Here is a 12,737-nt window from a genome sequence, read left to right on the forward strand (position 1 = left end):
ACATTTGATAATCTGATGAGAGCAAGAGAGGAGTAGTTTTGGTAGAGCAATAATCTGATTTGCTGTAGGGATTACTTTGACAGCTTGGCAGTGAGAGTCTTCAGGTTGTTTTTCAGAAAATAAGATAGTGGTAATTATGATAATTGCTTTGGGAAAAGAATGATGGGGTTCCTGGCTTTACTGTTCTTTTTTTTCTGTATGTGTTATAGACAGGCTTGTAGGTCCATATGGGAGCAAAATCCCATATTTTAAAAGCTTTAAAAATACTTTAAAAATATGGTCTTGAATTTATTTTGTAAGATGAAAGCAGCACTAATAATTTATAGTGTTATTAACTTTGTCACTGTAATTATGTAACTTTAAATATACGGGCATGTTTTTCATTACTAAAAAATAAGGCACTCATCCATATGATCTGCATTTTTTTAAATTGCATCTTGCAATTACCATGTTTTAGGGTACTCTTTGAAGTTGGTTTCGACAAGTAAATTTTAGTTACGTCGTTTTCCCTTTCTCTGGGTTCTGTAAAGCTCATTATGGAAAACTAATGACTCCCTGTGGAGAGCTGCCCCAGCCAGCAGCTGAGCTCCCATTAGCAGGAGCAACAGCTACTTTGGATGACGTTTTATTGTTGAACGTAATGTTACATGTCATGGAATATCCCTGGGGTAGCCTGCTGTGTGTCCACCCAACCTCTTCTAAACCTGCAGACTACTCATGGGAAAGGCAGAGTAAAAAAGAGAGAAGGCCTTGGTGCTGTGGTAGCAGTGCTCAATAACTAAAACATTGGTGAGTTATCAACACTTGTTCACAAATTTAAAACACAGCACCATGCAGGTTGATATGATACAAAACTAACTCCATCTCAGCCAAATCCAGCATACTACTCTTACAGAAACCGCTGTAGAGTTGCTAAGTATAATTAGCCCTATTTCTTCTAAACTTTTGTCAAAACATGTGGTCAAAAATCTTGAAAATCTGAGATTAAAATCTTTATTCATATGGACTAAGTGAGGAAAGAAACAATCACTGATTTCACAGTTCTAGCGTTTACTCCAATTGGAGTGATATGCCCACAGGCTACAATTCCCACGTGCATTAACTGTACAGTAAATTACTGGAAATTATAACATTTGCTCTCATGTTTGGCAAGTTTAAGTTACACATGATGCCAATATGGCACTGTGAGAAACACCTTTATGTGCTGATATTGTGCATGATTTCACTGCAAAGAAGAGACACAGGAGTTGAAATTGTCATAAATATTAATCAGAGATTAATGAGCAGTGGGATGCTTTTACATACTAAGCTATATGAGAGGAAATTTTGAATTGAATATTCCATCAACTATATAGAAAACATTCTGGAAAAGTCAGCTATCACTTCCTGTTTTCCAACAGCCTAATCATTAATACCTGGCTAAATGCGCAGAGGTGACAGACACAATTTCAGGACATAATTATAAAATACTGTATTTTTTAATCCAATCTACTTGCCTGAACAAAACAAAACTGTCACCTTGGTGACTTGCAATAATTTTTTCTCACAAATTGGGTAAGTACTATTTCATTTTCTCATTGCTCTTGTCTCCCCATCAGAAAGATGAGAGCCAATCTGGCACTGCAGGCAGAGTTAATAATCTGACACTGGTATGCTAAGAAGGTTCATAAAGCTGTAGAGAAGGGATGACAGATTCATCTTTTAGTTAGAAGACAGCAATTAGGTTATTGGACAATGGACTAAAATTTATTTGCAACTCATCATTAACTATTCTGAAGCAGGTCTCCATGGTCTAACACCATTTCCCCAACCTATCCACCATGATGTTGTACAGTTAGATCAAAAAAACCTCAAAAGAATGACCATTCAGCCTTGCAACATTTTTCACCCCATTATATAGCTTTTATACTTGCATAGTTTTAATATTACAAGCAATTCATAAGCCTCCTGAATTTGGAGACCAATGTGTTGTCGAAGAGGATGCTTGTTTTCAAAATATATGTGTGTGTATGAAAGATTTGTAATTGCAGAATTATTAGTAACTCCTGTATGAAATTCACAACTACTTGAGAGCAGAAACAGAACAAATTTTTAAAAACAGCTGTTTTCTATACAGTGGATGGCAAAGTAGCATCACAACCTTAGGCTTGCAGAAAGGCAGATTCCTTTGCATTCTGCTGGTGTGTGTGTGTGTCTGTGAGCTAAGGGATTGTGTCAAATCACAGTCATTTCATGAGATTTGAAGCTCTTGGCTGCTTTTCTTCAGGTGTTGGAATAGGCTGCCCTGGGACATGGTGGAGTCACCGCCCCTGGAGGTGTTCAGGAGGTGTCTGTATGATATGGTGATATGGTTTAGTGGCTTAGGGGTTACAGTGGTAGTCCTGGGGGAATGGTTGGACTGTATGATCTTAAAGGTCTTTTCCAGCCTTGATGATTCTATGATTTTATGATGGTTAATATCCCACTATCAAATGAATGAGTAGTATAAGATTAAAATATACTGTACCTATGTAATTTTGATTATATGAACAAAGCCAAAAAAAATGGTGTTTCATATATCCATCAGCTAGAAAAGTCCATGAGAACATTTTCTCTGACTTCCACTTATACTTTAGGTTTTAAACATTTTAAATAGTCATTGAGCAATTCAGATAATGAATCTCATATTTTTGAAGCTACATCTATTTATCCAAGTAGATAGTAGCATAATCTTTACCTGGAGTTTCTCACCAGAGAAAAATAATCATGTCTCTGGTAGTTAGTTGTAATGGTAAATTGTCCCTATTGTTAGGAAAAATTACCTATTCCTAATTTAAAGTTGTCTGATTTCAATATGCAACAATTTCTACATTGGACTCGGACTTCTGCATGAAACCATTGTCTCCATTCCTCAAATAATTTTCAGGTTTTTCCCTGCAACTAATTTTTTATTCCTTTTTTAGAAGGGCAAAAATGAGTAAAAAACCATAAAGTATTCTTGGTTTATTTTCCCCGATGTAGAATACAGGTATACGTGTGTTGTGTGATTCTCACTCACCTCTTGTGATATACCTTTAAGGACTTTAGAGAGGCTTTTGGGTCTTGCTTTTATTTTTGACCATTAGACTCAGATTTTGTATTGACTTGCATGTCTGCTATGATCATTAAATCCTTTTATAGTCATTGGTTTTAGCATACTGTTCTATCTTCATGTCCTACACTCCTCATCCACACGTGAAGTTGCTCAACTTTACACTTGGCTACCTTTGAACACATTTTGCTTGAATGAGGAGCTGACTGTAATGATTATGCTGTCATTATCTACCACCTTAGTGTCATGGGCAGTCATAGACATTTACATCTAAACCATCTGTGAAAGGGTTGTGAAGTATCAGCTTTTGTACAAATAAGTTTCCTGTAAAATTATGATTCTGTATTGACAACTACATTTTATTACAGGTAAATTATTTTTCCTTCAGGTAAGAGTTTTTACTCCAAGAAAGCTATGCCCTCCTAATATTCAGTTACCTTCAGAAAGTTTTCAAATAAAAAAATTAAATTAGGTTTGTCTGACAAAATTCATTTTTTCATAAACCCATGCTGACTGTGTTATATTCACGATTTTCTGTAGTTCATTCTCATATCACCTATTTTATTATTTCCCTTAGATATGCATCAAGCTGTTCAGCTTAGCTGGGATACCTGACTTTGTCTTATGAATATTTCAACAATCTTTTTTTTTTCAGACTTTAAAAATTTTCCCGTTATTTTGAGATTTATTAAAATGCTAAGAGCTAGTCAACTCTTTCAAAATTACTAGGAACAAATTATCTAACCTGACAGATATATGTCCCTATGAAAAAACCTGTTTATCACCTTCCTCAGTTGCCAGTGGCTTGGAAAGTATACTTTCTCATCTTAGGTAACAAGAGTATATTTTCTCATTCTTTGTTTTTTTTCTGTTGGGTTGGTGTTTTTTTAAACTATACTAGACATGGAATTCTTAGCTTTTCTTATTAGTTTTCATTCACTTCCCCTTTTCCCTTCTGTGCCTTCCCTCTAGAACTTCATTACTTTTTCCATCCTTATGCCTCTGCCTAGCAATTCTCAGACTATGAATCAGCCTCACAAACCTCACAGGCACAGGAATAGACCTCTCTTGATTTGTTCAGCTCCTCAAAACTCCAGCTACACATCTCTCACTGAGACAGCCAAACAAACATATCAAACACACAGCTTGCCAAATCCTTTTACACCCAAGAAGACTGGCAGCTTTAAATGATCCCCCCCCCCCTTCTTTTTATCTGTATTGTTGGGCTGTTAGGGTATTTACATCCCTGTTCAGCTTTACTGAATTTTAATCGGAGCACTGAAGTGTTGAAGGCAGTATGACAGCCAAGAAAGAATTGCTTAAACAGTAGTATTGATAAAATCCTATTAGTTCTAATAAATTACTTTTGGCAGCTATACTCCCAGTTTTGGGAAGGGTAGATCCTTTATGAAATTTTACCAATTTCTATCCCAGACAAGTCCAAAGTTCTGTCTACTTTTAGTAATCAAAACCATTATTTTGGCTGAGTGATTTTGTATACTCTTATTCAAAATTATATATCTTTGTTGTAAGTACTTTTTCACATCTGTCTCTTTATTACCCGAGTTGCAATGGTAGCCTGTAGCATGATAGGTTTGAAACCATGCTGGGCCTTAGATAACCTGTATTTTCACCTAGACTGTGCCAATGGATTATAATATAGCCTTAGGCCAGTAATTCAGCTTTCTTAATACCCTGTAACAACTGTACAGTGTCTTGAAATCAGTAACTAAAACTGCTATGTACGTTCTGTGTGTTATCTTCCTCACTAATGGATTTCTCAGTGTATTGAGCTCCAGAAATATGAGCACAGCCTGTGGGCTAACTTTACATCTGTGTCTAAAGCAGTGACTTTTTAAAGTGTGAACAAGAAAACATTATAAAGCAAAAAGTCTTTTGCATGTTAATGCTACAAGAAAATGGAATTATATTTTATCAGAGCTAGAGAAGTCAATACTTTAAGGAAGGAAAGAGACCATATCTCATAAGCCTTTGTTTCCAATTCAGAAGTAAATAGAATGCAATGAATAGCACAGATAGCTGTAAATAATTTTAAGTTGAAAATAAATAATCACTGAAAAAAATGCATTAAACTGCTCTTTGCACACTTTAAAATAAGATACATTGTAAACAGACATTCAGGTATAACTGAGTATCAGAATACATATGGTTATCTGCTCTAGCATATAAAATCAAATTCCTTAATAGCTCCAGAGCAAGGGACAGTAGATCTCCCAAGTGCAATAAAAATACAACATCAGATAAAGTGGGTAAAATGTTGAAGCTCGTTTCTATAGTTTTTAGTTAAACTCAATTACCAAAGCTGAAGTCACTGTTTTCATCACAGGAACAGTCTGTCCAAGATAGTGTAAGGTTTTTACTTGTGGCTTTTTGAACTGTGAACTAAAAATTACAAAGAGATTGATGAAGCTATAAAAGAAACCAGAATCCTTGTGCTATCAGCTGATTTGTTTTAAAATGTGTTTGCTGACTAACTGTGGAGATCTGGAGTCCCTTGCTGTGGACAAACATAATTTTTATTAAATCTGTCTGTGCTAGTGTGAAGGTTTATGTCAACATTATTCCATGGCTCCTAAGATACTTCATTCAAATTAACCAGGTTAGGCAACAAAAAGCATTTAAAGGATCTTAATTACTCCATAGTAGCTAAATTTACCTTAATGTCATGCACTGGGGAATGCTTATGCAAACATTTTGGCTGGCAGAGTTAGGGGATTTGTCTGAGAGAAGGTATGACCAGGCAGTGAGAAGTGGGAGTACAAAGCAAGTGGGGAAAGCTCGATGACAAACATGAGTCTTTCCACCTGTTCAGTTGATGTTACCCCTAGGGAAGGTAGACAAGACTTTTCCATTAACCTTAGACAACACATTCAGATTTGGTGATCAAAGAGTTTATGTAACCAGAGTAAACATAGGTTAAGTGTACCTGTGGTTCAAAAACATATTCTGGGAATAATCTTTGAGAAGCAAAGATTAGTAACTTATATATTCCTCTTGAAATCAATAACATTTGAATGCAAAACTATCGTATAAATTGATCATTAACACTGCTTAATCAAGTAATCATAAGCAAGGCAGATTTCTTTGAATCAAACTGATTTTAATCCTCCATTTTAATCACAATTTAAATCAGCAAGTAAGATTTGTTGATTTAGATAATTGATGCTAATCTTGTTTTGCATTTTTATTTTACTTTAAAAAAGGTCATTTTTATGACCTGGAATAATCTTTAGAAAAAAAATTAATTGTCAAGCAGCACAAAGATTTCGTCTTCATTTATCATATACTTTCCCTTGATATATGAAAAATGAAAAAAAATTCTTTAGGTTTTGACCAGTTTAAAATGTATCTATTTAGATTTTTAAATTTGTTTAGGTTTTGACCATCTTAAAATATATTTGTCAAGATTTTTTAATTTGTTTTGTGGTGGAAAATGGTTAAGAATTAATTTTGTTTTTTTTAAAAAAATTACCTTTTTTTAAAAGATAAATTGTGCTTTCTCTCATGCACAGGATAGAAACTAAAATGCAACTTAAAACGTGCCATCAAATTTTAAGTCTTTTTCCTGAATTCAATAAAGGTACCATGAAATATGATGGGCACATAGAATAAAAGGTATCAAATATATTAAAATGTTAAATAACTGTTTTTTTAACAGAAGATAATTTATTATTATGTTTAATAGAGTTTCTGAAAATAACAGGGCAAATTTTAAAAAGCATTTATATATTTAATCATTTAGATGATGACTGTTGTGTTTTCAAAACTGCAGTAAGGATTTGGTGTATGTTAATGTATATTGGAAAATTTCACTTGGATATAAGTTTGTGGTTTAGTACCTATTAAGCTAAAAACAACTCAGTGAGAAGCTTTTCTTTCACTTTTTAAAAAGGTTTCCTGATTTTTTACATGACTATATTGGCATGCTAAAAGAGAAAAGTAATGTTTTCAAACCCAAGGTCATCTTGCCAGTCTCAAATACAAAAAAATTTACTTTGAGTTTGCAACTTTGGTTAGGTCAAAAGTAGTTAAAGCAAAAACTCTCTGCATTGTGTACTTTTATTAAAGTAGATTAATTAATTTTATATCTTAAAATTAATTTATTTGGTACTTGTCATCACATTGACCATTAAATCAGGTATTTTCCCTTTATCTTCTTGTGAACAGTCCTGGATAGTTCACTGATTGTTGCTTTACATTGTTATGTAAAAACACAATCAATAAGCCAATTCTATTGTCCTTTTGTAACCACTGCTCGTGTGTCTAACATTGGTTATTAAACATGGAAATATGTGAAATGTCAGTGTTGTTACCTATTTAACCTTTTCTATTACAGGATGATTCTGTACATAATACAGTATAGGTATGTTTCTTATAGCTGAAAAATGCTTACTAATTAATAATTGAACCAGGAATTAATGGCTTTATGGCTACCCAAAAAGATTAAGAAATAGATGTCATGTGGCCAAAAAACCTAAAAATCAAATTCTGCCTGATGATCCTAATCTTCTGTGACAGAACAACAGACCTCATGAATAGAAAAGTTTTCCAGACATAACTTCCAAAAAAGCTCACTCACACATTTCTAACCATGATGACTGAATTCATGTGTTTATAAGTGGCTGAATAATCAAAGACAAAAATTATCTCATGATCAGCTCAAATTGTTATAATGAACAATCTGATTCATGCTGGCCCTTTTTTGGGGCAGGATTCGGACCAAATGGAATACTAAGGTCCCTAACAATTGAAATAATTATTTAGTTCTGAGCTTTTATGATACTGAAGCAGTATGCAAGGATTTTGGGAGGGGGGCTAAAATCAAAAGTGTTCTTACATCAATTCAGCAGAAAGTGCAAATTTAATTCACCCTATCTTATACTGAGGATGTGACTGAACCATGTACCATTTTTTGCCTGTTACTTTGGTGGTTCACTGATCAGTAAGTACACTGGTATTACAAGTATATTGTGAAAATTTTATGTTATTATCAACTCAATTGTTGAAACATTCTGGCTGTCATATGGATTTGTATCAAAAGGATGTGAAAGGTATTTTTTAGATTATATATATCATCATGCGGCCTCATTATTAGGATCAAAGATTCAGAGGAAAATGCCAAGATATGGGCCCAAAGAAACAGCTGTTTGGGAAAGTGCTGTGAAAGCTACTTAGATAAGTAAAGCTAATATTCTTTCCCAAGACACCATAATATTTAGAAGTATCTTTTTGCATATATATATATATATATATATATATATGTAGTCAATCGACTGTGCAGTCAGAACATACACATTACCATTAAAGAATAGTGATATAGTTTATATTAAAAGGCTAAAATCAATCAGCTCTAGGATTTTAAAATTGAACCATATTATTCCTGTTCAGTGAAAGTTCCTTGATGTGTGGAAGAGAACAAAGGGTCATTTAAATTGTTAAAAATATGGTGTTTGGATAATTAGGAGGCATAAACCTAAATCCTTTTATGATATTCATTTCTATTGAATTAAAATAAGGAAGATTCAGATAATGGTCTGAATAACAATGAGTGCTGGATTAAGCTGATGTTCCCAAGTAAGTCAAAGAGCTATATCAATTGAATTCAAATATGTAGGACGTGGTATCTATTGATTTTTAATATTTTCCTCCTTCCTGGCTTTTGTAAAAGTTAGAAGTGAATAGATATTCTGAAAGTAATGTTTTACCTTTTCCCTTGTGTCAGTAAGAAGAAAGAGCTTTCCCGTTAATCAGAAAAATGGGTTTTAGGCATTTTTAAAAATATATTTTCAATTACAAGAACACTAAAAAAAATTTATGAACTGCTTAATATCTGAAACATCTGCAGCTGAGACATATAGCAATGCACCACTGTGCATATGAACTCATCTCCTTTGCTCATGATGTTTTTCCCCATCCATATATAATGTACTCAGTAGCTCTGACTTTGGTTTTGTGCTTTTCCTTTCAGGTTTGGATATATTCTTCATAAGGATGATTCCATGCTCCAGAAAATTGATCTAGAAACTATGTCGTACATCAAGACAATTAGTTTAAAGGATTATAATTGCATTCCCGAGTCACTGGCTTATACACATCTTGGAGGATATCTTTTTATCTGCTGTAAGCCTGACACCACTGGGGCTGTCCTACCACAGCTCATAGTGGATAGCGTTACTGATTCCGTGATTGGATATAATGGCGATGTGACGGGCACGCCACATATCTCTCCAGATGGACACTACCTTCTCAGCATTGATGATGCAAAAGGCCTCATGAGGATCCAGTCCATAACAGTGAGAGGAGAAATACAGGATGCATTTGACATTCACACTAATTTGCACATATCTGACGTAGCTTTTCAGCCATCCTTTACTGAAGCTCATCAATACAATGTCTACTGCAGCTCCAGCACACAAACTGATGTTCTCTTCATGGAGCTCTCCTCTGGCAAGGTGAAGATGGTGAAGAGTCTGAAGGAGCCCATCAAGGCAGGCGAATGGCCTTGGAACAGTAAGAACCGTCTTATAAAAGACAGTGGCCTTTTTGGTCAGTATCTCATGACCCCTTCCAAGGAATCTTTGTTTATCCTGGATGGACGGCTCAATAAGTTAAATTGTGAAATCACCGAAGTTGAGAGAGGCAACACAGTAATTTGGGTTAGAGAAGCATGAGAATCTGTGTTAGCTATTTACTGAGTTAATAGTTTTACAGTACATTGCACTTAAATTACACCATTCTTCAAATTTACACAGTTTTAATTTTAAATTGTTAGACTCTTCTATGCCTGTTATTTCTTTGACATGTACACAATTTGAATCAACTTCCACATAAGAGTGACTAAGATTATGGCTATTTGATAATGGTTCTCCTTATTAATTATCAACTGGTTGTGCTGTTTGAAATAACTAAATATTGAAATTGATGATTAGTATAATAAATTACTGTAAAAAAAAAGAAGGAAAAAAACCCACCAAAAAAGCTCCAGGAAATTTAATGTGATACTTTGCATTTTTAAATGAAACACTTAAATATTATTCAAATTTTATTTTGTTTTGCTTCAGACACAAAACAAGAGCTGTTGTACAAGAACATTTGACTCCTTAAGCTGAAACATTATGTCCTGTTCAGTTCATTGTTAAATCTTTTTGTGCCTTGAAGCAAGTCTCACAAGAAAGACAAACATAGAAATTATAAAATTTACTCCCACTGTGGATACAGGATCACTTGGAAGGAAAGTTTTGCTATCAAATTATAGGTGTCAAGTTGTGCAACATACATGGACAGGAAAATAAAAAGAAAAAATTATATTTGCAGTGTTTTCTGATCACTGCATTTTGGAGTTTATTTTTATGATGTCTTAGTTTAGAAATCTGCTTACAGAAGCTTAAGCTTTTTTTAGAAAAAAAATAGATGTTAGATTTTTCAGCTATCACAGGGTGGCATCAGCAAGGAGTTGCAAGTCTACTGAAGAGAAATATTGCACATCCTTTCAGAATATACCACATTCTAAAAGCCTGGCATCACAAAGCTTCACTTATATCATTTGAGGAAACAGTTAATTAAAGATAAAGAAAATGCATTTTAAGAAAATAAGAATGCAAAGAACTCAAGTCTATGACCAGTAGATACAATAGATAACATTTTTGTCTATTCATTGTACTATTGATTCCTATTTGTTAAACCATTTGGTTAGTGCAACAGGTTTTCTAGTCCTTTCATCCAACTGGATTAGTGCAAAAAAATAAACCAACAAACAAAAACAAAACAAAAAAAAACAACAAAAACTTTGTATTTTTTATAGTTTGTTTACTTAGTATTCTAATATAACACTGGTTAAACATGTAAATGGGAAAAATAAGATTCCGAGTAGTAGAATAACAAGATGATAGAAAGCCAGCAGTGAACATCTATCCAGACTCAGAGCAATGACTTAGAAGTTTGAGAGTATTTTTATTTTTATTATGTTTTTGCTAAGGAATGCTTATAAGCTCTTAAACTGACCTCCATTTACTGAAGGCAATCAGAAAAAATAATCTTTTTTTAAACAAAGTTTTACTGCAATTTAGATTGTGTAAAATTGCTTCAAAATCTGGAATTTTCTAGCATTGTAATCTTGTGTGCATTGAACATTCTGCCCTGTGTGGTACAGTAGATCTCTCTTTAGCTTGAGCAAACCTCCTGGTAAGTAGCTTTAACTGAGATAAAAATTTGCTTACATTTCTAGCTGCTGAATCTGTTTTCCTTTTTGAGAACTCCTCTCCATTGTGAACAAACAATAATCATGTAAACTGTCTATTACTCAATTGCAGTAGTCTGTCTCATGCAGTTTTTGTTCTGTAATTTATACCACGTGAATGTTCTGTATGTAGAAAATGCTTGACAAAAGGAGAATAAACCCATAAATTTTAAACAGTCCTGAGTTTGCTGAATCATCCAATCAGCCGCACTGAGCTGCAAGTAAAACTGACTATTCAAAAGCACCTATTAGTTTTAATAGCTGTATGAATGTAGATTTATTTTTATATATGCAAAATACTATGCAGAAAAGCATATGTAACTGAAAAAGTTTCCTTTGGCTACTAGAAAGGAAAGCTCATCTTATAGCACAAGCTCACCTATTAGCACATCTAAAGCACAAGCACAGGCTGAGAGAACAATGGATTGAGGCAAACCTTGGGGAGAAAGACTTGGGAGTGTTAGTGGATGAAAAGTTTAATGACTCAGCAGTGTGTGCTTGCAACCCAGAAATCCAACCACATCCTGGTCTGCATCAAGAGAGACATGACCAGCAGGTTGAGTGATGTAATTATTGTTATTTGCCTTCAGTAATTCTACTTCTTTTTTGACAATATTGTCCAGACTGTGTGTGTAAATAATGATCACAACTTCTCACCATTGTTTTTTCAGTTAATTAAACAAATATTGGATTACTATGGTTGCTTTCATAGCACTTATAGTTGATGTTCAGCTTTCTCAAATACAGATGGCCTGACTGAAAGCTTTAATCTGAATGAGGGGAAGAGCTTGAACGTGTTTCCATTTTTTGCTAGCAGCTCTGTGAGGAAAGCTGATGAAAGGGGGCTATTTCATTCCAGAGGCAACATCTCCAGGAAGGCCTAATAGCAGCCTGCCAGTACCCTAAGAGACAGGGTTAGATTCTTCACAGCTGTGCATAGCAGGAGGACAAAACATCAGCGTAAATGAAACCAAGAGTTTCAGGCTGGATATAAGGAAAAGACGTGATGTCAGTCAGGCATGGGAGCAGGTTGCATAGAGACACTGTGCAGTCTCCATCCTGGGTGTTTTTTAACACCTGGCTGGATTACACCCATCTGACCTTTAGTGGAACTGGCTGTTACTCACAGCCAGTCAAGGCCCCTTCAAAACTCAGTTGTCTTGTGATTCTATCATCACAACTTGGGGATGGAGACTTAATTTGTTTTAGTTGTTTAAGTTTCTGTTTGAGTTTAATATAAAACCTGCAAATGTTATGGTCGGGCTAAAGTGTGACCTAAGCAAAACTCAAAAAACAGTATGCTTTGTCACTTGAAATCCTTAGCTTGGAACATCTCACTTTAAACCAAGGATATTCTCATTTGAAATCTGGAACACGTTTCTTGGATTCCAGGAAATAAGATGATTATAG

General features: G+C 34.4%; 1 protein-coding gene across 3 annotated transcripts in view; it reads left to right on the plus strand.

Moving 5' to 3' along the window:
• The window catches only part of FSTL5 (follistatin like 5), a 253,572-nt gene extending 243,810 nt beyond the window's left edge, over positions 1-9,762 (plus strand). For all 3 annotated transcript variants that reach the window (XM_062493697.1, XM_062493698.1, XM_062493699.1), the window contains one exon: positions 9,060-9,762. In XM_062493697.1, the coding sequence (XP_062349681.1) occupies positions 9,060-9,762 (703 nt within the window). The remainder of the gene's footprint in view (positions 1-9,059) is intronic.
• The last annotated feature ends 2,975 nt before the right edge of the window (positions 9,763-12,737 follow it).

Source organism: Cinclus cinclus, chromosome 5 (genome assembly GCF_963662255.1).
Source record: "Cinclus cinclus chromosome 5, bCinCin1.1, whole genome shotgun sequence".
NCBI lineage: Eukaryota > Metazoa > Chordata > Aves > Passeriformes > Cinclidae > Cinclus > Cinclus cinclus.